The sequence below is a fragment of the Rhinatrema bivittatum genome, chromosome 3 (genome assembly GCF_901001135.1).
Source record: "Rhinatrema bivittatum chromosome 3, aRhiBiv1.1, whole genome shotgun sequence".
Lineage (NCBI taxonomy): Eukaryota > Metazoa > Chordata > Amphibia > Gymnophiona > Rhinatrematidae > Rhinatrema > Rhinatrema bivittatum.
In genome coordinates, this window is record NC_042617.1 from 103,562,979 (window position 1) to 103,590,220 (window position 27,242).

Here is a 27,242-nt window from a genome sequence, read left to right on the forward strand (position 1 = left end):
TTTTCAATTGTAGCTGGCTAAGTTATGCAGATAACTTTTGATCTGCTCTAAACTGAAAGGTAGCTTATACTTCCAACACTTTTCCTATCAGAGATGCGCTGGAAGCACCAGGAGCGGGTGGGTGAATTCCTCTCTCCTGGCTGGGGCTTTCTTTGTCTGTGGGGAAGCAGCAGGGTTTACAGGACTTTGTGGATGCAAGAGATGAGTTAGGAGTGAGCCAACATTTGTTTAAAAAAATAAAAATAAAAAGAACCAAGGGGATGTGGGGTGGGACAGGAGCCACTGACCTGCAAATTTTATTTTTTAAAATGTAATATCAGAAGGGGAGGTGGGGGGGTTCGTGGCCTGGCAGGGCCATATATGAGATCTTGGGAGACAGGGGAGGGAATTGGGGGACAGGCCTTGAAAGGCGCTCTCTAAAAATAATAAATAAATAAATAAATAAAAAATTAACAATGACACTTAATTGGATATTTTTGAAGATATCTGATTGAGTGGCAGATTATCTGGCCATATAAGGCCAGATAACTTTAAAACCTAACTGGTTATATTCAAACATAGCCTGTTAGGTTTATGTTATCCAGTAGGGGTGTGATCGATCGTCTTAACAATCGATTTTGGCTGGGGGGGGAGGGAAATCTTATCGTCATGTTTTATTTTTTTAAAAATCGTTAAAAATTGTAAATCGGGGGAGCGTGGGAAAACCGGCACACCAAAAAAACCCTAAAAACCACCCCGAACCTTTAGAACAAATCCCCCACCCTCCCAAACCCCCCCAAAATGTTTTAAATTGCCTGGGGTCCAGTGGGGGGGGGTCCCGACGCGATCTCTCTCTCTCTGGCCACGACTGCGTTGAGAGAAATGGTGCCGGTGGCCCTTTGCCCTTATCATGTGACAGGGCAAAGGTAGCGCCGGTGCCATTTTGGTTCCTGGTTCCCGACGTCACGCGTGCAGATCGCCCCCGGACCCCCGCGGACTTTTGGCCAGCTTGGGGGGGGGCCTCCTGACCCCCACAAGACTTGCCAAAAGTCCAGCGGGGGTCCGTGAGCGACCTCCTGCGCGCGGGCCGTATTGCCAATCTTTAAAATGGCGCCGGCGCTACCTTTGCCCTGTCACATAAGGGCAAAGGGCCACCGGCGCCATTTCTCTCAACGCAGTCGTGGCCAGAGAGAGGGAGATCGCGTCGGGACCCCCCCACTGGACCCCAGGCAATTTAAAACATTTTGGGGGGGTTCGGGAGGGTGGGGGATTTGTTTTAAAGGTTTGGGGTGGGTTTTAGGGTTTTTTTTGGTGTGCCGGTTTTCCCGCGCCCTATTTAACGATACAATACAAATGCCCCTGACGATAAATCGGGGGGCATTTGTATTGTATCGTGCACTCTAACGATTTTGGACGATTTTAAAATTATCTGACGATAATTTTAATCGTTCAAAAACGATTCACATCTCTATTATCCAGCTACATTAGCAAGCATAGTCAGTGGAACGTTTATCCTGCTGAGTAATATTCTAAAGGATAACAGACAGTGGGGCTGAATAGTTAGTCCTCTTCGTGGAAATAGTAAAATAGCAGAGTACCCAAGGTGTCTGTTCTGGGACCAGTGCTTTTTAATATTTACAAATTATCTGGAAAGGGGAATGATGAATGAGGTGACCATATTCACAGATGACGCACAATTATTCAAAGTCATTAGATCACAATCAGATTGTGAGGAACTGCAAGAGGACCTTGTAAGACTTGGGGGGGTATCTAAATAGCAGATGAAATTTAATATGGACAAGTACAAGTGACGCATATAGGGAAGAATAATCCAAACTATAGGTAGATGCTTGGTTCGATGTTAAGCTTCCCTACCCAGGAAAAAGATCTTGGAATCATTGAGGACAATACTTTGAAACTCTCAGCTCAGTGTGCAGCGGTGGTCAAAGCAAATAGAATGTTTGGTGGTAATAGGAAAGTACTGTGTGGGTGTCTGGTCCCTCCATCTTAAAAAAATTATAGCAGAACGAAAAGCTACCAAGAAGGGCATTCAAAATGATAAAGGGGATAGAAAGGCTAAAGAGGTTAGGATTCTTCAGCTTGGTAAAGACAGCTGGGAGGAGATCTGATAGAGGTCTATGAAGTCTTGAGTAGGATGGAACAGATAAACGTTCATTTACCCTTTCAAATAGTACTAGAACTAGGGGACACTCCATGAAGCTAATAGGTACCACATTTAAACAAAATCAGAGCACTTTTTTTCAATCAGTACACAAACTGGAATTTGTTGCCAGATGATGTAGTGAAAGTTGTTAGAGTAATGGGTTTTAAAAGGGTTTAGACAAATATCTGGAGGAGAAATCCATAACCCATTATTAGCCACGTAGGCTTAGGAAAGCCATCGCTTATCCCTGGTTATGAGCAAGAAGGACTGGATTTGTTCTTTGGGATCCTGCCAGGCACTTGTGACCAGGATTGGTCACTGTTAGAGACAGGATGCTAGGCTTGATGGACCTGGAGCCTGACCCAGTATGGCATTTCGTATGTTCTTGTGACCATCACAATAAGATGACATTACTGTTGTCATTCTCACCAGGGAAGCCACAGATTGCACGGACATTAAATCTAAATGACACTCCTACCATGGGGGGTGGTCTCTGTGGGGCCCGTACTGAACAAGCTTGCACTATTTACTACCATGTTGTACCTATTCTGTGGGTACATGAATGACTTTGGTTTCCAGTAGCAAAGCCACATCATTTTTTAAAATATATAAAAGGTCAGCAGATAAGTTGTAGGTAACTTTTTTAATGGACTAACTTATTCTGGGCCATTTTTACTGAAATATACATTAAATCAGGGGTGAGTTGATTTTATTGGGATTGTATTTTGTTGTGGTTTTTCTGTACATTGCTGCAGGCATTTAAATAATAGCATTTGCTAAAGGAAAATAAGCATGTTAGCACATGTTTAGCTACAGGCCTCCATTAATCTGTATGGGCCTATTTACTAACAATACGCATTAATTTGTGCAACACAGGCTACTGCATTTTAGTAAATATAGCATTCCCCCTGTATTTGTGGCTAGCTTTCAAAGGTTATGCTCCCTTCATCAAGTCAGTGTAAAATGGGCAACAAAGGATGTCAAATATACCGTAAATTACAGGTTGTACTAGTGTTTTCAAAGCTGTAAAAGGATGATGTGGGAGGATAGAGAGCAGGATTAAGAAAGCTGAGGGAGACCAACTACAGAAGAAGTTTCTGGTAATGGATAATGAAAGCAGAGTCCCTATTTTTGCATATTCGATTGGAGTTTCAAGGGAAGCAGCAAGCAGGTTAATTTAAGAATTAAAAAAAAAAAAGTCTCCTTCCTGGAAAGGAAAGGTCAGTAAACAAATATACGGCGATACCATTTTAGTGGATTTACAAAACATTTATTAACTAACTTTTGGGAGCTAACACTGTCTTCATTGGATCAAAACAAAATGTTTCCTAAACATACAAGTGAACCATATAGTACTTTAGAGTGGTAGTGTGAAGAGGAAGGGGGTAGAGGGTTGATTTGTTAGCAGTTATAAGATCACAAAGAGGCAGCAGAATTATGTCTGAGAGTGAATTAAAAATCCCCAAGCCTCTGTGAATTTTTTTTTTTTGTTACTACTGAAGTGTTTGATCATTTTAACTTGAAATGTCATGCGTTCCCAGATAGTTTTGAATTCCCCTTTTAGTATTCTGATCATAAGATCAGTGATGCACTGATCTGGCTTGAAAAATGTTCCCCCATGGAGGTGTTGCCTTTATGATGTGTAATCGTATCTGGGTAGGTTATATTGTCTCTCTAACTTTTGGAATGTTTGGCCAGTGTGTTATCCCTCTTCAAATGACTAACAAGGCACAATTCATGCAATTTGATGACTGTGCATACATTCTCACGTGCCTTCTCTTCATCGTATTGTAGCATTTCCATCTCATGCTGTCCTCTTATGGTTCTCTCAAAATAAAATAGATGGCCAGATCTGTAAAGCAGAGTATCCTATCCAAGCTGAAGGGAGATAAAATAAATAACGACACTCCCTTCATCTCTTGAGTCTTCGAGTCATTTTCTTTTCTCCTGTATTTTCACTGGCTCTGCACTGTCAATATTTGATTTTTTTTTTTTTTGTCTGTTTTATGAATATCATAGGCTGATGTTTTTTCACTAGTGACTGGATAGCTGGGTGGTAGAGCTCTGACTTCTGTTTGTTTTTTCTTGCACTGACACAGCTGTTTTGCTTTAGCCACTTCGAGGAAGACAGTTAAAAGCATCTGTGGCCTTAGCTAACCCAACAGATTTCTTCCCCATAAAAATGTTTGAAAGACCAAGCAGTGAAACCTGTAACAGATGACAGGTTGTATACCCAAGTATTTTCACACTGTGTTGTCAAACTCGGGGGGGGGTTTGGGCCTCTGGTTGATATGTCGCAGCGGCATGAGGGTTTCCCGCAGGAGCTGTAGGATAAGTCACTGTCTAGTGTCAGCTCCTGCAAGCCTGAGGAAATGTGTTCCAAGAGAGAGGGGCTGTGCAGACGCCTTGTGGAAGACACATGGCTGCCATGTGTGGGCTATCCAAAAGCCACATTTTTACCCTGTTAGTTTTTTGGGTTTTTTTCCTCTCTTCCTAGGGGTTCTTTCAGATGGTTTTGAATTAAAGTATTGTTTGGGCTTTGTTAGTAAACGAAGTAAAACTGAACTATAGTCACCTGAGCCCTTCTTGGAAATATGTGACATTGCTGGTTACGTTTTGCACTTCCCCAAGTACAGAGAAGTTGTTTAAAAAAAAACAAAAAAAAACCCCAAAACCACAGGGGAGGGATTTTGTTGGCCAGCACAGATTTTAGGAGACGCTAGTTTTACTTTATAAGCTGGGGATCAAGGTTTGAGAGGGGGCCATGGCAATGCTTTCTTTATCTTGCTTAAGAGTGAAGATGCAAGCAGCAAAGTAGCTGGTGAGAAAGCTGAATCCTTTTTGTACACTAAAAAACTATTACAGCTCCTCTTACTTTTCCTGATTGCAGTCATCTGGGGCTAGTCAGATGCCTTTGGGAGAGAGCAGGGGTTTGTATAAGGCATCCCATAGCAAAATAAGTTGTTAATCAAGATCCCCTTACAGATTAGAATACATCTGCTTTTGACTGGAATGGGCAGGATTTTAAGGTAAGCATCTACCACAAGTTAAAACATACAACAGCTATAGAAGATTTACACCCCCTTCCAAAATGTTTGTCTTTTTGTTGCTTTATAGCCTGGAAGCAAAATGCATTAAAATAGTGTTTGTTCCCTGTAACTACACATCCTATCCCACAACTGTCAAGTGAAAAATATATTCCAGAATTCCTTAGAAAATGAAATAGCAGTATAAACATGGAATAGCTTGGTTGATTAAATGTCCACCCACCTTGTACTTCTGTTGTAATCCTAAATACTTAAAACTCTATATCCATTCGCCTTCAAAAGCACACACTTAATGAATTCTCTTCACTTATTAAATTGTACTGATTCACATGATGACAGTTCCTGTTGGTCTTCTCTGCTGAGTAGTGCATTTCAAAGTATAGATCCAGCTATGAGTATCAAAGAGAAACAGAAATGCCAAAGCAAAAAAAAAAACCAAAAACATAGGGCCTATCTAGCCTGTCATCTACATCAACTTCTCAGCTCTGCAATCTCTACCACTCCTTCAGAGAAAATCTGAAGATTTATGCAAGCCCAAATAAGGCTGTAAACAATGAATAAAATTAAAGGATCAAAATTTTATTTGAAGTTCTCGAGACAACTGACGTAACATATTAAACTGATTATCCAATTTCACACAAATAGATATTACTATATCTTGACTGGGATTATCATTCTGGCCATAGAGATGGAAGAAGCTTAAATTTAGAATATCTGTTGACCCAAATGGCTTCTGACCTAACAGGGTTTATTTTAGTTTTTACTGAAGTAGCAACAGGGCCACCAAATGGAAACAGGCATTAAACTTCGATAAATCTACATTTTTCTTTGAATCAAAATAAACAATAATTTGTATATGATCAGTGTAAAGATAAGGTCTAAAGCCTTGATCTTGAATTAAAGTGGCTAAAGGAGGCAAATATTAAAAAGCAGAGGTAACAAAATTGAGCCTTGCAGGACCCCACAAGCCAAAACCTTTGAGAGTCCATACAATTCCATTCTACTTGATAGGTCCAATCACTAAAGAGAGGATTTTAATCATTATAGAGCTGTTCCTAAAATACCAATTCAAAAGAGTCTGTTAATCAAGCACGATCGCCCGTGTCAAAGGCCACACTTATGTCAATCAAGACAATGAGCACAGCCTTCTCATCATCCAACTGAAATCTAATTTCATTACTCATAGCAACCAAAGCAGCTTCAGTGCTATAGTTACGACAAAAATATGATTGACACGGCTGAAAAATAATTCATTTTGATGACAAAATCCATCAATTGATCGTTCACTACTTCCTCAATAATTTTTCCTACAAAAGGCAAATTAGATATAGGTCAGTAATGGGTGAGGCTTCTTGGATCCAAAAAACAGTCTTTAAAAATTGGATGAACTAATGCTTGATTTAACACTGGAGCTAAAGAGCCTTCAGAAAGACTAGAATTTACTATGGCAGCAAGATATTTGGATGGGTTAAACCCCTGATCATTTAAAAAGTTTAGTTGGTGAAGGATCTAGCTGAGAAGTACTGGAACCTGTAGATTCCAAACATGAAGAATATCTATTGGCAAAAAGAAAAAGATTAAACATAGATTACTTTGAGAAACTGCAGGAGTCAAATCAGTTTCCTCCAAACTAAGGCATAAAAGATGGTTATCAGAAAGGAATTCCTTACTAATACACTGTAGAGACTATGGCTGACTGAGCCTGTGCCCAATAGGATTACCAGATGGCTAAAGATTATCTATAAATCATACACATTATATATAATATGTATTCTAGGTGAATTTACCCATATGTAAGCAGCTAGCCATCTATTTTGCTATATTAATGGCTATAAATGTCTGCAATAATTTGAAAAATGAAATTTCCTAGCATCTGCCATCAAATAGAATCCTATCATGTTTTTATAAATTGATATATCAGAAAGATACATTCAGCTGTCACTAGGGAGTGAACGTTTTGGCAGCACATTGCAGAAATACCGACTGCATGAAAGTTCCTAAAGTGAAATGCTATTATTGCTAATCTTAAGAATGAGTGAGGGAGCAGAACTTAGGCCCAAGCATCTGGAGTTCACCTGGCTCCTTATTTCACTGCTCTACCAATAATCCATATTGAGGAACTAAAACTGCAGATTCCTTGAAGTTTTCTTTCCAGAATTGTTGGCTCATGCTGTCATTTTCTTACCATTTTTTACGTTTAAACTTTTTATTGAATAAGAACATAAGAATTGCCATACTGGGTCAGAATGAGGGTCCATCGAGCTCAATATCTTGTTTCTAACAAAGACCAATCCAGGTCACAAGTGCCTAACAAGTTCTCAAATAGTAGATAGATCCCATGCTACTAACACTAGGGGATAAGTAATGGCTTTCCCCAAATCTGCCTGGTTAATTATTTATGGACTTTTCTTCCAAGAACTTGTCCAGATCTTTTTTAAAACTAGCTATGCTACTACCTTTACCACATTCTCCAGCAATGAGTTCCAGAGCTTAATTGTGCATTGAGTGAAAAAATATTTTCTCCAATTTGTTTTAAATAGATAAGGAGATACTTTCAGAATCAATGGAAAATAAGCTCCTTGAATTAAATCAAGCTAATGCTGCTTCTGCCTTTGATTCCCGGGACCAGATTATCAATGGCATAGCTGACAACCTCAGTCCTGTACTAATGAGAACCATTAACAAAGAAAAGGATGCTTCCAATCTGAAGAATCCATGGTACAATGATAATTTAAGACGTTCTAAACAGACCCTTAGAAAACTGGAAAAACAATGGCGGAAATGTCATACTTCAGAATCCCTTAGAAAAATATAGGTCTCTTCTAACTAAATACTGGACATTAACCAACAAAGCAAAAAAAGATTACTACGCTGAACAGATCCAAGGAGTAATATTTAACTCCAAATTACTCTTTGATGTTGTTAAAAATCTAATTAAAGACCCATCATCTTCCTTTTTGAGAAACTTTTAACTTTTCGAAGGCCCCATGTAATGAATATGCCACAACCATTTTAGATAAAATTAAAAGGTTGAAAAATCATTTCCCTACGTTCTCTTACAAGGGCCACTGAGGACTCCCATGGCCTGGCTAAATGGACTATGTTTGAGTAACCGATATTGAAGACAGTCAAATTATTTCCAAAATTAAACCGGCTATTCATCCACGTGACCCAATCCCAGCCAGTTCACTGAAAGAAGTACACAATGTTATTACTCCTAAAATAACTACTTTAATCAATTTTTCACTTTCTGAAGGACTTGTTCCATCTGGATTAAAGCAAGATGTGATAAAGCCAATACCAAAAAATAAAACTGGTAGAATTGACGATTGGGATAACTATCGGCCCATTTCCAACTTGTCTTTTCTCTCAAAGGTACTTGAAAAAGTTGTGCTAACCCAACTAGTGAGCCACTTGGAAGACAAAGATATTCTTTTTCCAAAACACTTTGGATTTAGGAAACATCATTCAACAGAGACTGTACTCCTCTCCTTAATGGATGATGTTTTATGAGGATTTGATTCTGGTGAATCTTATTTTCTTGTGCTAATTGATTTAAGGGCAGCCTTTGATACTGTGGATCATTGGGATTGATGGACGTGTACTCAGATGATTCTCTTCCTTCCTATCTTATAGGTCATTTCAAGTTAAACTGGGCAACTGCATATCTGAAACTTTCCATATAGATACAAGAGTCCCTCAAGTTCATCCCTATCGGCATCCTTGTTCTATATATATGCTTCCCCTGTGTAAATTACTGGCGGGTCTAGGGATTTCATTCTTCTTGTATGCTGATGACATACAGTTTTATAATCCACTTTCCAAATCATTTGAACATACAGTGTCAACACTATATGAAAGCTATTCAGCAAGTCCTGTCTCAACTTAAACTAACATTAAACCACAATAGGACTTATAATTTGGCTAAGGAGAAATTCGTCTATGGTTAAACCACTGGTTCTGGACTTGGGGGACTTTTCAAAATACCCCCTCAAATCAGGTATGTGATTTAGGGATCCAGTTAGACAATCTTACTATGAAAAAGCACATCAATAAATTAGTCAATATAGATTATGCCAAGTTGCATATACTACAACAGCTGAAACCTTTATTAGCTTTTGAGGATTTTTGTACAGTACTGCAAACTCTTCTTTTTTCAGACTACTGTAAATCTCTTATTGGGCCTTCCCACATGTCTTTTAAAACTCCTACAGTTATTACAAAACACCTCAGCTAGACTCTTATTAGGAGCTAAGAAATTTGATCACATTACACCCACTCTGATTTCACTGCGCTGGCTAACAGTACAATCTCAAATATATTACAAAGTATTAACGCTAATATTCAAAATAATTCATTCCAGTTACTCTGGCCTGATAGGTGTGAAATTACAACTACACACACCTCAGTGGTACAACCAGAAGTCCCAAAATAGTGGACTTCTAGTTGTACCAACAATACAGAGAGCACACCTGACCCAAGTAAGAGACTGTAGTGGATCCAAAGCTTTGGAATTCACTACCTGAGATGATACATCTGATACCAGGTAGAAAGAGATTTAAATATGAGCTAAAAATATGGATGTTTAAGAATGCATATAATCTTACTTAAAATCAACAGAGTGTAAGAGAACAGCTATATCAAGGAGGACAAGGGTTCAATTTGAAACAAGAAGAATTAACTGTGAGAAGAAAGTGAGGTAATTTCAATACTAAGAATAATGAGTTGTCTGGACTAGAAGCAAGTAGAACACATGCAATGAAACATGAATTACAATGTACTGATTGCTAAGATGGATTAGCTGTAACATGTTATATGTTTTGTTATTTATATTAGCAGAATAATTTCTACTGGAGCATTTCACTCTGTTAATTCTGTCAGAAAATTATGACTGTTATTTTGTAAACCATTGTGATTTTGATATGCAACAAAGGCATATAAAATGTCTAAATAAATAAATGTGCTGGTTAATTTCATGGAGTGTCCCCAAGTCTTTGTATTTTTTGAAAGAGCAAACAATTGATTTCCATTTACTTTTTCTACTCCACTCATAATTTTATGACCTCTGTCATATCACTCCTCAGCCATCTCTTCTCCAAACTGAACAACCCTAATCTCTTTAACCTTCCCTCAGGAAAGTCATGCCATCCTCTATCATTTTGGTCACCCTTCACTGTACGTTTTCCAATTAAGCTATAAATTCTTTAGATGCAGTAACCAGAATTGTAAACAGTACTGTAGGTGTGGTTTCACCATGGAGTGATACAAAGATGATATGATATGTAAACCATTGTGATTTTGGCAGATTGTGAATCCGCCAAAATTGCAGGTTGAAGTTGGGTGGATTGTGAATCCACCCAACTTCCGCCCAATCTCCAACCTCCCTTTTTTTGCCAAGCTAATAGAAAGAGTTGTCAATACGCAACTCATGGAATACATTGAAAACCACACAATCCTCCATGCTTCCCAGTTTGGTTTCTGGAAGCATTTCAATACAGAGTCTCTCCTCCTCACCCTCTCTGACCACCTCTTCTGGGGTCTGGGCCAAGGCCGCAGCTACCTCCTTGCTCTCCTTGATATCTCCGCGGCCTTTGACACCATCAACCACAATCATCTCATTTCCCGACTAGAATGCATCGGCATCTCAGGCCTTGCCCTTGCCTGGTTTAAGTCCTACCTCTCTAACAGGAATTTCGCTGTTAAAATCGGCGAAACCATATCCAACCCTCGCCCCCTGCAACAGGGAGTCCCTCAAGGCTCCTCCCTATCCTCCACCCTCTTTAACATTTACCTTGTACCCCTCTGTCAACTCCTCTCTGAACTCAACCTTAAATTCTATCTTTATGCCGATGACGTCTAGATCATCATCCCCATCCAAAGCTCCATCTCCGATGCCCTAAAGCACTGGGAGAAATGCCTTGATGCCATCAATTCTCTCCTCACCAACCTCCACCTAGCTCTCAAAGCCACCAAGACTGAGATCCTACTTATCTCCCCTCACGCTACCCTCCCCCTACCGTTTGCCAATGATCCCAACATTAGCATCTCCACCGCCCAACCATTCGTAAGGGATCTTGGTGTTCTCCTGGATCAACACCTAAACATGAAGAAATACATCAGCTCCATACTTAAAGAAGGCTTTTTTAAACTCAACGTCCTAAAAAAACTCAAACCCCTGCTTTACCCCCAAGACCTTCGTACAGTGATCCAGGCCACCATCTCTACCAAACTGGACTACTGCAACGCTCTCCTCCTAGGCCTACCCTACGCCTCTATTAAACCCCTGCAAATGTTGCAAAATGCAACAGCAAGAATAATCGCTAACTCACATAAATACGAACACATCACCCCGATTCTCAAAAATCTCCATTGGCTTCCCATCCTCTCCCGTATCCACTATAAAAGCCCTCACCATCATACACAAATCTATTCACTCACACAACTCCAACTGGCTAGATATCCCCTTCACCCCTCACCATCCCTCCCGCCCGACCAGATCCTCCAATAGTAGCACACTACATGTGCCCTCCCTAAAAACAGCCCACCTCTCCTTCGCCCGTGACCGTGCCCTCTCTATAGCCGGCCCTTCCCTCTGGAATTCCATGCCCCTCGCCCTGCGCCTCGAACCCTGTCTTATCAAGTTCAAGAAGAAATTGAAGACCTGGCTATTCAAACGTGCCTACCCTGAATAGTCCTGGTCACTAAAATGCCCCCATATCTTGCTCCTAACTATTACTGATGTATATAAAACCTAATTCACTGATGTATATAATACCACTAATTCTGTATACAATCCCATGTATATAATACCACTAATACTGTAAACTGTTGTAATTTCTTGTTTGAATTTCTTGTTTAATGCCCCTGCGGCTTGTTCTCTATCCTTCTATGCTTCTCTCTCGTTCTCCCCTTCCAAGTTCCTTTGCCCTGTTATAATGTAATTTTCTGCTCTGCTGTTAATATGTGAACCGGTGTGATGTCCCCACTAACGCCGGTATATAAAAGTTTTAAATAAATAAATAAATAAATAAATAAATAAATATGACATTTTCCATTTTATTCGCTATGTCTTTCCTAATAATTTTTAACATTTGTTTGCTTTTTTTGACTGCCGATTGAGATGTGGATTTCAAAGTATTGTCTACAATGATGCCTAGATACATTTCCTGGGTTGAACTGCATGTATTATTTCCATTTTTTTATAAAAATCTAACATTTTGATTTAAACAGTTTCTAACAGGAATTAGGTCTTGGGTACCCTCAAATTAATAAGCCTAATACAATTTTCAGAAGTTTGCTGTTTATTAGCTGCAAATCTGTTCAGCCTCTGATTGCACTTGTTCAGTATGGCACATCTGCTTACCTTCCAACTTGGCAAAATCTGTGCCATCCTCCCTCTACTAAAAATGGACGGGGCACTGGAGGAAACAGGAGACAAGCTACATTGCAGTCCAAGCAAGATCATGGATACAATTCATAGCAGCTTCAGACTGCACAGGCATCTTACATAGCAAGGGGAAAACATTTGTTTTTAAAAAGCTACTTTTCTCATTAATCTAAGACCTAACAATAACTTAGGAACTGCTGAAATTTAAAGAGTACTCAAAATATCAGGCTTATGAAAATACATGTTTAAAAACTAAAAAAAAATAGGACAGCATGAAGTGTCCTTGAATTATTGTTCCGTTAACTGGATCCTTTTTCTCCATTTAGGTTTTCAAAGGGTGAGGCAGCTGGCAGAAAACACAAAATACTTCAGACAAAGACTGCATGAGATGGGGTTCATCATATATGGCAATGAAGATTCTCCTGTGGTTCCCCTACTGCTCTATATGCCTGGTAAAGTGGGGTAGGTGTTCTTGCTCTCTCATATATATATATATATATTTTTTTTTTTTTTTGCCTCTTTCAAAAGGGTGATCATACTTATTCTGATCTGTCTTTTAAGGGCATTGATTAGTGTTTCCTTTTTGCATCTTTCTCTGAGTGAGGTTCATCATTCATATCCACCATGTTCTAGCACAGTGAAACATGCAGCAAAGAGAATAACATGGTTATAACCATGAGAACAGGGCATGGAATCCAGCCTGCCTCTTGGGTCCTGCATGTGGATCAGGGAGTATTTCTGAGAATGCAACTCTGGAGATTCCTGATTTCAGTTCCCTACCTAAGAACCTAAATTTAGCCTCTAGAATCTCCCTCCTGCACCTTCCTATGTCATTGATACCCACATGCACCACAGCAGTTGGCTCCTTCCCAGCACTCTCTCAAATCTTATCCCTAGGTGGCACATGAGGTCCACTGCCTTTGCACCAGACAGGCAAGTTAGCAAACAATCCTCACACCCACCAGCCACCCAGCTATCTATGTTTCTAATGATCAAATCATCCACTGTAATGACCGTCCTAATTTTTCCCTCCTGGGCATATAGCAATGGAGACATCCTCGGTGAGAGAGGATAAGGCATCACCTGGAGGGCAGGCCCTAGCTATGGGATCACACCCTGACACACCAAGGTAATGGTCTCCTGCTAGGTAAACTTGCTCTTCCAAAGCAGGACAAAGGCTGCAAGACTGAAGTTGGGACCACTCTACTATGTCCCTGAAGTTCTTTATATACTTCTCTGTCTGCCTCAGCTCCTCCATATCTACCACTCTGGCCTCTAAGAGATTGACCTTGGTCTCTGAGAGCCAGGAGCTCTTTCCACCAGGTGCCCACATACAACATCTCACAAACAGGCAAATAATCATACATATGGCACTCTGTGCACAAGATTGGATAGTGCCCAACTAGCTGCTGGGACTTAGTCTAAATCTTAATTTTATTATGTTGCTAAAGTTTTAAAGCTGATTATGGACTAGGTGTGTGTCTCAATTTAAGGTCATTTAATTATTTTGGTGACTCCTTAAAATCTAAGATTTCAATATTGATAACTAGGTAATTTAGTTTGTGAATGACCAGCAGCAAGACTAAAATTAGTCAATCACTAAAATCAGGGTTAATTATATATTATTCAAAATCACTAATTGACTCCTGTTTTGGAGATTTTCCTCCAAACTGCAAGGGGGATTATCTGTTTAAGAAAAAAAAGAGAAAAAAGCCTGGGGTGGTGCTCAGAAACCAGTATTCTCACTGTTTCAGATCATGTAAGTGACCTTTGCCAAACTCAAACAAATACTAACTTACACTATCACAAAATTAGCTCAAAGTCTATTATCCCTAAACTCTTGCAATTCTTACATGGCAAGCAAATACTAACATATATTAGTTCAAAACCTCTTATCTTTAAACTCTCACAGTTTCTACCTGTGGTAAACAAGCACTAAATTATATTAGCTCACAAAATTAGCTCAAAGCTTATCTCCAAACTTACACAATTCTTAAGTGTCAAATACTAACTTATGTTAGCTCAAAATCTATTATCTCTGAACTCTCACAATTCCTAACAGTGGCAAACACTAGCTTATACAAGCTCACTTAATTAACCTAAAGTCTGGTTTCCAAATATTCATAATTCTTAACACTTGCAATCAAATACTAGCCTTAAAAACTGACACATAATAAACACAGCCAGTTAATAGTTTAAGCCTTTATTATTATTATTATTATTATTTTAGATTTTGTGTTCCTAGCAAGTCCAATTTAACACCAGTAGATGAAGGTTTTCCAGTCACAGTTCCCTCTGGAAGTGGGGGCTCATGGTAAAGCCTTTCCTGATCTAACCTCATCAGACATAACTCAAAAAGCCATGGCTGTCCATCGCCAGTGAAAGGGTGGGGGGAGGCAGTAATACACATTCACGTATACAAAATACTGTGGAGACCAGATGTGGAATGAAATTGATCACAGCTTTATTACAATAAAACAGTATTAACAAACTTCATACCCGAGCCATAGGTAAGCTATCAGAGTATCCTCCACTGTACAGGCAGCACGTCATCTCCAGCCATGGCCCGCTGCAACCAGGCAAGGACCCTTTGCCTCCCGGGAGGTAATCACAGGGCGTTCTGGTCACCCGCCGCATCCAAGCAAGGTGTCTGCACCATCGAAGGTTGTGGGCATCTGGTCTGCCACCACACCAGGGCCAGCAGGCACTGGCAACAGACAGTTCTCCTCACATCAATGTCGTATAGCATTGTCTCTAGCTGGAAACACCCCCCCCCCTGGCTAGAGTACACCCACCCCAGCTGCAACAAATATATAGAAATCTAATGCTAACATAAATCTGACTATCCTGCTGACCCTTGCACGTGACACATGGTGAAGAATGCAATGCAAAAGGCAGCTTGGAACCAGACCAATTCGAAGTGGGCTGTAACGACCAAAGTTAAACAGCACCAAAGAGAAAGCAAATGATTGTGGAAAATAGGGCTGCACACATCTGGACTCGCAGATTGCGTTTGGCCCAGCCCGCAAGGATGCACCTAACGGCAAAGTCCCTTGCCAAATTGGGCAAACATTGAGCCTTAATGAAAAGGCATAACCCACCAAATTGGTTTAGACTGTGCCTCGGGACGCATTGCGCCGCTTGGCCAACACGATGTATCCCACCAGTTTGTGCAAAAGACCGAGGTTCTCAGGAATTCCATGTTGTCATTGTATCCCTTCAAATAGGCTCGCCAAGTAGATGGCACGATCAACTGACGCAGCAGGTTGAATGCATACCGGTCCCAATGCTCCAGAGGTGTGCAGGAATCTGCGTCTCCTGCTCCTCTGCATCCGGAGCAAGTCTCTGAAAGTTTTCCCGCTTAGATTGAGAAAGACAGTCAGCAATCTCGATGTGAAGGCTGGGGATGAGTCCCGCCCGCACCAACACGTTTAACTGCAAGCACCTCAAAACCAGAAGCCTAAGGAGTTCTGCAATGGGGTACTCCTAGCAGACTGCCGCTTGATTACATGCATGACTGCTTGGTTGTCACCAAAATATCACCTTTCTGTTTGCTAGCCAGTCTTGCCAAAGGTGGAGCGCTACCACTATTGGGAAGAGTTCCAGGAAGGTGATATTAGCTGTGATCCCTGAGTTCACCCAGTTGATAGGCCATGTCTCAGTGCACCAGCTCCCTTGTAAGTAAAGGCCAAAGCCAGTACCTCCTGAGGCATCTGAGAACAGCTGCAAGTCAAAGCTGGATACAGGTGGGGGCAGCCACATTACTGAGCCACTGAATTTGACCAGGAATTTCTCCCATACTGCGAGATCCTCACATAAGGCGCGGGTAACTTGCAAGTGGTGGTACTTCTTTGTTACTGTCAAGGAAGCTTAAATCAATCGGGATGACCCTGCAGGAAAAGGTCAGGCTCCCTATTAGAGATTGCATGGTGGCCAAGGTCACCTTGTGGGCCATACTAGCACCTCTGATCAATTCGAACAGCTTTTGTGTTTGTTGGCTTGGAGCCTGAACATTTGAATGGTGTTGAATTCAATGCCGAGGAATGTAAGTACCTCGGATGGTAGTTCCAACTTGACTGCTGCTAGTAGAATGCCAAAATCTTTGGCCATACTTTGAAAGCCTTTGAATAGATCGTGGCATGCCTCTGAGCCACGAGGTCTCACAAACAGAAAATCGTCTAAGTAGTGGACGATTCCTGTCAAGCCCGTGCACCAGGACAACTCCCAATGTAGGAAGGTGCTGAATGTCTTGATGTGCGCACATGAAACCGAGCACCCCATGGGCATACATAAGCACCCTCAAAGTAGAACCCTAGTAGAGGGAAGTCGTCCAGATGCACCGGCAAGAGCCGGAACACAGACACTCTGTCTACCTTAACCGTGAGAGCTCCTTCCCCAATGTCTCTGAGGAGGTCAAGCGCGCTGTTGAAGCGTATTGGACCCTACACGCCTCCTGTGGGATGAAGTCATTCACAGCCCTATCCACTGGGTAAGAAAGATTGTGTATCAGCCTGCATTTACCCTGCTCTTTCTTAGGCACCACCGCTAGAGGTGACAAGACCATCTTGTCAAAAGACAAGAGGGGAAAGGGGCCTGCTATCCTGCCTAGACTAATTTCCATTGCCAGCTTCTCACTACGTCAGCGACCCTGGTTGCGGAACGTGTATTTGTGTGTCGGATAGGGTTCAGAGGACCCTTGTATAGGATTCTGAAGCCCTCCTTGAAGCCCTGATGTAACATAACAGCTGTGCGCCTATTGGGATAAAGGCTAAGACCCGAAGCCAATCACTCCCATCTAACTGGGGTCGGGGCTCATGCGTAAGGGCTACTTGGCCCTACCACTTGAGGGTTTCTTCATACACTTGGTAGTGGGGGGTGACTGGCAGTGCAGGTGGAGCAGATGTGTTTATATTTCCAATCCTACGTCATGCAACCCCCTTTGTTAGACCGCCAACAGGCTTCAACTGTGGGATTGGCTACCCACCCCCACCCATGGGAACCTCCCTGAGCATGAAAGGAGCGATTGTTCGCACACGTTTCTGAATTGCGTGCCATCATGTGTGTCAACCACAACTCAATGTCTTGTGTGCTCCATTACATGGATGGGATGTCCGCCATCCTTTCTCGGCACCCTCATCATAATTCAACCAAGCGAATCCCTCGTAGATGGAGTGTGTACCGATGATGGTATAAGACCATAAAGCTAAGTGCTGAGAGGGATCGGCTCAGCTGACCATTGATGCTAGGCACGCAAAGGATCACAACCAGTTGTTAATGTTCCTTGAGACCCACTTGGGACCCGAAGGAGCTTTGTGTCACTTGCAATCCTTGCGTGACCCTTCTGCCTTTCTACACCCTTCCAACAGTCTAAAAATATCAATATACTGGCAATGGCATATGCGAGGCCAGAGCGAACGTGGAACACCCTGCCACATTTGCTTCATTGTGTTCAGCACCAATAAGCTAACTTTAGCGGTAATGGCGCTCAGCGAACCTTCTGCTACTGATGACCCCTGGGAACTAGAGGAAGATGTTTGCAAGGAACTCCTGCCGCTCTGACTTCTCGGGCAGCAGGAGTGCCTTCTATTCTTCCTCTTATGCCTCCCTTTGATTTTGTCGAGCTTCACATGGGGTGACCCAACCCCCCTGCAGGGGGTTGGGTCACCCCTTCCGCCCCTGGTGGTTGCCCAAAGGGTTCCCCAGTCCCTGACGCTGAGGTGACCCCACCGGATTCACCTTCAGCAGTCACTGGCGCTGCAGATTGTACACAGCGGGTGTGGTCCAGATTCTCATCTGTGGCATTCTGCAAGTCCAGTTTGGGGTACTGGCGCACTCTAGTGCAGCGTAGATTGGAGCAGGGAGCGGGGGAACAGATGTCACAGACTCTTTTGGCTCCAGCATGCTGGGCCCATGGGCTGCTGGAACGTAGCATAACCAGAATTCCATTGGCTGCTACAAGGAGGAATATCTGGTTGCCAATGCAGTTGGGCCCCTGTAGAAACTCAAAGGCCTTGGGTATGATCAGGTGGGCCATGGTGGAGAACTGCCTTCTGGTGGGAATGCAGGGAAGCTGTGCGGCTGAGCTACCCCCAGCTGCAAACCACGCTGTTCCAGAGGGGGTGAAACCACCTGCGAAACTGGCTGCTTGTCCCGTTCCCCAGCCCGTCTGCTGGAGAGCCGGTGTGGAGGGCAGGGAGATGCACCCGTCCCCAGCAGGGAAACTACCCTTAGGCTGCCTGGTTCCCGTCCTCTGCGCTGCACTGCCATTTGCTGGCTCACTGGAGTTGGCTTATAGGCCCCAGGGGGGAGCTGAAGTTTTCATCTGGATCAGGGAGCCAGGATGCCCTGTGGCTCCCTGATCCTGCACTCCCTGGTGGATACCGGCTGGTGGAGCACCTGAAGATTCTTTCCCAGGTGGTATTAGACAATCTGGGTCCCCCCGAGGGACCGGATGGTAAATAAGAGCTCAAGCCTTGCAACCAGAACCGTGTGGCATGGCTGAGGTAAAGGTACTGACCCCTTAAAGCACCCTGGGGAGAGCCAATATGGACTCCTAATCCACTATCCCCCAAGGGACCTACCTTGACGAAGATCTGGTAGCAGGACGGCTGGATCTCCTCCGCAGCTCAAATTCTCTGTGACAGAGAGACCCTGGGTCCCAAGGTGTGCTCTCTGGTCAGCTACTTATACCCACAACTTGTGGCAAGCAGATTCCCTCTGCATGCCAGGGTAAAGTGCTGCCACTGAATGTTTTCCCTTTTTTTTTTTTTTTTTTTTAAAGCTCCCAATTGTCTTAAAGCAGAGACATTGGCAGTAGTTTTTCCCTAGCAAGGCAGCGTGGAGGACAGGAAGCAAAAGGAGCCGGGGACTGCGCTCCGGCCAGGTGATTTCCCGCCCCTTGGGACGGCCCAGGGCTAAGAATTGTCCTATGAGCCGGCCCACATCATTGGCCACGCTCCCCCTGATTGTGCCTCGAATCAGGACCTCCCTGCTCCCCTCTGCCTATAGCCTGCAGGTCCCGGGGCTATGGGGGGAGAAGGGCTGATGTGCACGGAACAGGAGAGAGATCTGGGGGTGATAACGTGTCTAATGATTTGAATTCAGCGAAACAATGTGACAAGGCGATAGCTAAAGCCAGAAGAATGTTGGGTTGCATAGAGAGAGGAATATCGAATAAGAAAAGGCATGTGATTATCCCCTTGTACAGGCCTCACCTGGAGTACTGTGTTCAGTTCTGAAGACCGTATCTCCGAAGGGACAGAGACAGGCTGGAGGCGGTACAGAGAAGGGTGACCAAAAAGGTGGAGGGTCTTCATCAAATGACTTATGAGGGGAGATTGAAGAATCTAAATATGTACACCCTGGAGGAAAGGAGGAGCAGAGGTGATATGATACAGACTTTCAGGTTTGAAAGGTTTTAATGATCCAAAGACAACGACAAACCTTTTCCGTTGCAAAAAAGTCAGTAGAACCAGGGGTCACGATTTAAAACTCCAGGGTGGAAGATTCAGAACCAATGACAGGAAGTATTTCTTCACGGAGAGGGTGGTGGATACCTGGAACACCCTTCCGGAGGAAGTGGTGAAGACCAAAACTGTGAAGGATTTCAAAGAGGCGTGGGATAAACACTGTGGATCCATAAAGTATAGAGGATGTGAATGAAGTGAAGAGGCATGGGGGCAACTTGCGGGAATGACGGCTACTACCTGGAGATTAATATCCTAATTAAATAAACATACACACAGTTAATGCGACTCCAACATTGCTCTATGCTTCAACGGCAAGAGTAAATGGAAAGAAAAGGATTTGCATCCACAAAAAAGCAGGGGAGTAGCTTGCTTGATATTGCGGTTACTGCCCCAAACCAAATTAGCCTGATGCTTCACTTTCAATGATATCCAGCATAGTTCTCTGCTTCAACTGCAGGGGGAATGATGAAAAGATCTCTGTTTCAATGGCAGGGGGAATGATGAAAAGATGATTTATATTCGGACAACAACCAACAAGGACTGAGTTGCACAAGCTGGATAAACATGCATGGGAGTAGCTTGCTATGACGGCGGTTACTACCCCTAAACAATTATCTAGATACTTCACTTAGATGCAGTTCCAGCACTGATACTTCACTTAAATGCAGCTCCAGCACTGTTAACTGCATCGATGGCGGGGGTGGAAGGGAAATAGATCGATGGCGGGGGTGGAAGGGGAAATAGAATAAAAATTCACTTACAAAGGACAAGAGAAAAAGATAAGTATGGGAAAAAAAGTGAAAGCTTGCTCGGCAGACTGGATGGACAGTTTGGTCTTTTTCTGCCATCATTTCTATGTTTCTATGTCCCGTGCGTGGTCTGTAGTCAGTTCCATCTAATATTCCAGGTATCTGGGGGAGGAGAATATTTCTATGCAATCTCCTAAATCTAATAGCTACCATCAGCAGTGCCTGTGCTCCTTTAATAATATCCCAACTTATTCTTACTCTACCCATGATATTTCACTGGTTATCATTATCAAATGTGAGATCTATGAAGAACAAGTTTCTTTTAATATAATATATCTAATGGTTGAGGAAAGCTGGATATTCTTTGTTTCACAGAGACATGGTTGACAGTCTGATGATTGTTTCCCAATGCTCCTTTAGATTTCCCCATTCCTTCATCAACCTATGGTTGGTTGGAAGGGGGGGGGGGGGTAGGAGTCTTTTAAAAAAACCCTTTAGGAAATGCTGAATTGAACACCCAGAGGGACTAAAGTATTTAGTGCTCTAGCTGTCAACCAATAAGGGCTTTAGCCTTTGCCTTGTCTGCTGTCCACCAGATGTTGCTGTTGATTTTTTTACCATCTTCATTAGATTCAGCAGCAGAACATTCTCTTAGCTTGAATAAACTAATAATTCTTGTGATTTTAATCTTCATATTCCTAATTTAAAATTATAAAAACTATCAGATGATAAGAGGACTTAAAATACTGGGGGGGGGGGGTTTCTCATTTAGTTCAAGGCCCAGTCTATCTATCTGGCCACTCTTCAGATCTGATCTTTGCCCTTATGATTAGAATTTAACATGAAATGTTGTAATCCAAGATATTCTTTCCCCTTAGTTGTACTGACCACTTTTGATTAAAAACATTATTTCCTCTTGTTTTTGAAGAAATGTGAACCTCTAAAGAAGTTAGTTTGCCCTGGGATAAACTAATTGCAGAGTATTTTCAAGCTGAATTGAATTTACCTGTTTCGATTCATTATCGAAAGACTTGGCAAATGAGAGATTATTGATAGAAGTGAAACTATGACGAGACAAATTCTCCTTGGCTCTTTTCCGAGCTCATTTCAATGAAAACTAAGAAGCAGAAGTTGGAAGATCCTGGAGGAAAACCAGATTGCATGAGGACAAATTAATTTGTCAGAATTATAATCAGGATTACTTGGCTATATTGCCTCTACTAAGAGACAGTATTTTTCAGGTTAGATAAGTGGACCAAAAAATTCCATAAAAGAATAGTGAATTTGCAGTTTCCAGCCTGTAGTCTTGAATTGGTGAACAGTTATTTATGTGTAAAAATGTGATATTCCACCTTTACAAAGTTGGTGTCAAGACAAATTAGAGTTAGATATATAGTTAAATTTCTAATTGTGAAAGAATCAATATAATATTTTTCTGATAGTTTCACAGGTAAGGAAGCAGATCTTACTGGTCTAAATTATCTGCCATCTGGATGCAAATAGCAATAATGGTTTTCAGCTATTCAAACCAATCTTAAATTAAAATTTAAATGAAATTGTAAAACAAATGTCACTATATGTGCACTTGACCTGGCCCAAACTTGGCTAATTAGGGATAGTATTTTTTTACATTTCTACAGAGTTTCTTCAAATCATAAACTTTTACTTAAGAAGGTTCTTCACATCTCCTTTAAACAAGGAAATGTGACCTATTAAGAAACCTTGGTTGGAGCCGGAAAATTTAGGCTGCTTTCTAGCCTCCCACTTTTGTCAAAAATAGTTGAGAGCTGTAGGCTTGCAAATAGAAGAGTATATTGAAGAATCTAATATTCTTAACCCAATTAAGCAGGTTTTAGAAAGGGCCACAATGAGAATGCTTGTCATCTTGCATAACACCTTGATTCAGTATGCAGAAAAGCCATTTTCAACAATACTTATTTTAATCTTGAGTGCTGCCTTTGACATTACCAATCATACCATTCCTACTGAGCAATTGACATGGTTTTGGTCTTATTTGGCAGTGTCATCAAAATGTGGTACCAGGGAATTTTCAATCCTCCCCCAATTACTCAGGTATTGAGTTTCTCACTGCTTTTATTCAGCCTTTATTTGAAACCCCTTCTGGATCTTATCAACAATCCGGATTTCCAATTTTTATGTTATGCTGATGATATATAGCTAATAATTCTGAGTTCAAGCTGACAGTATGACATTTATTAATAATGGACTAAAGGAGACTAAGAAATTGGTTAGCTACCCAGAAATTATGCTTAAACTTGAATTTGATTATTGCAAAAGCTTTGGTCAGCAGACCCACAAGTATTGTGGGTCTGCTGACCAAAGCTTTTGCAATAATCCTTAGTTATTATTGGTGTAATTTTGAGTCTTAAAACTTGTTTGGAATCTTGACTATACTTTCTATGGATAAACATCAGTTTGTATAGAAGTTCATTTTTTCCCCAAGATCTATTGCAGATATTTTTCTTATTTTGAAATGTCTCATTTAAAGGCAATAATCCAGGCAAATATTATATTATACCTCAGTTATTACAATAGTCTATTAACTGGTCTTTCAGCTTAATGTATTGGTAAGATTTGATTAGTGCTGCTAGAGTTTTCTCAGGAACTAGTGAGAGAAAGCATACTACCCTGGTATTATTTACTCTTCACTGTTTCCTCATTTATTGATGCATCCATTTAAAAAATGTGTTGCTGGCCTTTAAAGTTGTGTATCTTGATGGTCCACCTTATTTTTGGAAACTTTTGACATCTACTCCTGCTAGAAGACAGTTAAGATCATTACAGACTTTTTACAATTCCAGCCTTCAAAAAAACACACCTGACTCATACAGAGTCAAGCTTTTTCTTTTACCATGCTTTGAAATTTCAGAGTGAGCATGTAATAAATTTTGTTTGTATATTTTTTCATAATTATTTTAAAAATAGAATCTGGAAGCTTAAATATTTCAAGTAATTACAGTTGTGCTAATAGGTTTACATACCACTGGCAGAATTTGTAAGATGTGTAGCATTTTAAGAAAATGAGTAATCAGACAGAACACATCTGTTATTTTTAATGTATTTCAAATTAAACTATTTCATGCATCACAGAATAGCAGAATCATTAAACAAACCATAGCAATAAAGGAAATAAAATTGTCCTGTTCAAAAGTTTGCATAACCTTTGTTCTTAATATCATGTATTGCAGTCTTTTGTGATAGTTGTGAATGAGGCTCTTTATTTTCTCATGTGGTAAAGCTGCCTGTTCCTCTTGGCAAAAAAAGCCTTCAGATCCTGTAAATTCTTTGGTTGTCTAGCATGAACTGCATGTTTGAGTTCTCCCCACAGTGACTCAATGTTGAGGTCATTAGACTGTGATGGCCACTCCAGATCCTTCACTTTCTTCTGTTGCAGTTAGTGAAGGGTCCCCTTGGCCTTATGTTTTGGATCAGTCATGTTGGAAAGTCCAAGTGTGCCCTATGCACAGCTTCCTAGCTGATGAATGCAAATTCCCCTCCAATATTTTCTAAGATGCTGCATTCATCCTGCCATCAATTTTGACTAAATTCCCTGCGCCGCTGTAGCTCACACATTCCCAAAACAGAGGAGATCTAACTCCATACTTCACGGTAGGGATAGTGTTGACTCCTCTCCAAACATAGGGGCGGATTTTAAGAGCCCTGCTCGCCTAAATCCGCCCAAATCCGGGCGGATTTAGGCGAGCAGGGCCCTGCGCGCCGATGAACCTATTTTACATAGGCCTACCGGCGCGCGCAGAGCCCCGGGACTTGCGTAAGTCCCAGGGTTTTCGGAGGGGGGCGTGTCGGCGTGTCGGGGGGCGGGCCCGAACCGCGCGGCGTTTTCGGGGCGTGTCGGGAGCGTTCCGGCGGCGGGCCTGGGGGCGTGGTTACGGCCCGGGGCGGTCCGGGGGCGTGGCTGCGCCCTCCGGACCCACCCCCAGGTCGCATCCCGGCGCGCTAGCGGCCCGCTGGCGCGCGGGGATTTACGCCTCCCTCTGGGAGGCGTAAATCCCCCGACAAAGGTAAGGAGGGGGTTTAGACAGGGCCGGGCGGGTGGGTTAGGTAGAGGAAGGGAGGGGAAGGTGAGGGGAGGGCGTTAGAGGATTCCCTCCGAGGCCGCTCCGATTTCGGAGTGGCCTCGGAGGGAACGGGGGTAGGCTGCGTGGCTCGGCACGCTCCGGCTATACAGAATTGATAGCCTTGCGCGCGCCGATCCAGGATTTTAGCGGATACGCCTGGCTACTTTTGCTGGCGCCTGATGCGCCATAAAGTTGAATTTTGGTCTCATCCCTCCAAATTATTTTGTTCCAGAAGTTATGAGGCTTCTCTAGGTGCTATTTGACATATTGTAAGTGGGCTGTTTTGTGGCGTTGGTGCAGCATTGTCTTTTTTTTCCTGGAACTCTACCATGCAGACCACTTTTGTTCAAGTATCTCCTTATCGTGCATGCTGAAACACCCACACCACTTTGTTTCAGAGAAGCCTGTATTTCAGTAGAAGTTGCTTGTGGGTTTTTCTTTGTATCCCAACAAATTTCCTGGCAGTTGTGTCTGAAATCTTTCATGAGCTTCCTTGGTATTAACCAAGCCCATAATTTTCCAATTCTTTATCAGAGTTTGAACAGTACTGATTGGCCTTTTCAAATTTGTAGATATCTTTTTTTTAAATATCCTTTTCCTGATTTATAAAGTTGAACTATTTTTACTCCCAGATCCTTTGACAGTTTTTGCTTTTTCCATGCTTCAGTAACCACCAAAGTCAGTGCAGCCCTGGATGAAATGCACAAGGGTTTCTCAAGAGCTAAGAAACTCATTGTCTGTTTATTCACAGACACTAATTACAATCAAACAAGGCATAGATGTGGATACCTACCCTTCAGTGCCATCTCAACCTGTGTGTGTCAACTTGAGTATGTATTATTATTAGCCCAAACATTCAAGGGTATGTAAACTTTTGAACAGGACCATTTTATTATTCTCTTTATTACTAAGGTTTGTTTAATGATTGTGCTATTCTGTGATGCATAAAATAGTTTAGTTTGAAACACATTAGAAATAAGACGTGTTTTGTCTCATCACTCATGTTTTCTTAAAATGCTACACATCTTACAAATTTTGACAGAGACATGTAAACTTATGAGCGCAACTTGTAAATTTGCTTTTAAAGGTATTGCTATGAGGGATTAAAAACTATTCCTATACATTTGATGGTTATCAGTATGAACATGTTGATCCAATAATTAAGCTGACTTTTCATGCTATCATAAGAGAAAAAAATACTGAAGAGCTGCTGGTATTGTAGCTTGAGTATGTGACGGTGCTGTTTGGGGCTCTGAGTTTGTGGCACGGTTTAGTTGAAATGTTCATAAACTGAAATAAAATTTTTTTTTTTTTTAACTGAGCAGTAGAAATAAACTTAGAGGAAAATTAAGCACGATAGTTCCCACTTTATTGTGTTCTATATCATTCACCAAATCAAAATCATTTACCAAAGAGAGAGCACGAAGATGTGATAAATACTGACTGGGTGTAAAGAGGTTCTTATATAACCTCATTTGGATGAGGAAAGGGGGCAGGCAAAACCATATTAGTTAAAATATGAACCTGAAAACTAGAAAAAAATAGAAATGCATAATTTCCAACTTTTTAAAAATGGCTTGCGTGTTAATATTTTACATGTCACTAAGTTCTCCTGTAGTTATTTTCCAGTGCCAAATGTAGATGTTCTCATTATTGATAGCAAACTTTGGCCAGCATAACAAAATTATTAAAAATGAAACAAAACAGTATAGAGCATCAAGGCTTTTCATACCTTTAGTCAGGATATGTAAGAATATTTGCACCAGGGACAGAAATACAGCCATGTCCTTAGACTGTAGAGAAAACACTAGAAGGTCCCTGCTACTTGCTGATCACATTGTTTCTGTACTTCTTGACGGGGGAAATGAATGGGGCGTGTACATGGTTCCTCTTGTAGAGATAACTAATCTTGCTTTCTTTTGCAGTGCATTTGCAAGACACATGCTGAAGAAGAAGATTGGAGTTGTTGTGGTTGGGTTTCCTGCTACTCCTATCACAGAGTCCAGAGCACGGTTTTGTGTATCAGCTGCACACACAAAGCAGATGTTGGACACAGTAAGTGCCTGCAGATGCCTCTTTCGTGTGGGTTTGGTGCAGCTTCAGAGCAAATGGGAATAAAGTTATTACATGCATAATCACTTCACCTCCAAAAATGTTGTGGTTTTTGGTTTGCTTGAGGGAAGGTCACTTCAGTTTAGAAAGACTATGTAGCATTGGCTAAAACTAATGAGATTTAGGGCCTGATTTAACTACACTATTTTCCCTATAGACAGAGAATGAGAGAAAAGCCCCAATAAATCAGGCCCCTTGTTTGATATTTAAATGACACAAATCTCAACTCTAAGTT

The 27,242-nt window shown here is 41.7% G+C and overlaps 1 protein-coding gene across 1 annotated transcript in view; it reads left to right on the forward strand.

The window, feature by feature from the left end:
• The window catches only part of LOC115086984 (serine palmitoyltransferase 3-like), a 254,044-nt gene that overhangs the window by 215,304 nt on the left and 11,498 nt on the right, over positions 1–27,242 (forward strand). Inside the window, exons 10-11 of the mRNA XM_029593553.1 lie at positions 12,904–13,039; positions 26,821–26,950. Coding sequence (XP_029449413.1) covers positions 12,904–13,039; positions 26,821–26,950 — 266 coding nt within the window. The remainder of the gene's footprint in view (positions 1–12,903; positions 13,040–26,820; positions 26,951–27,242) is intronic.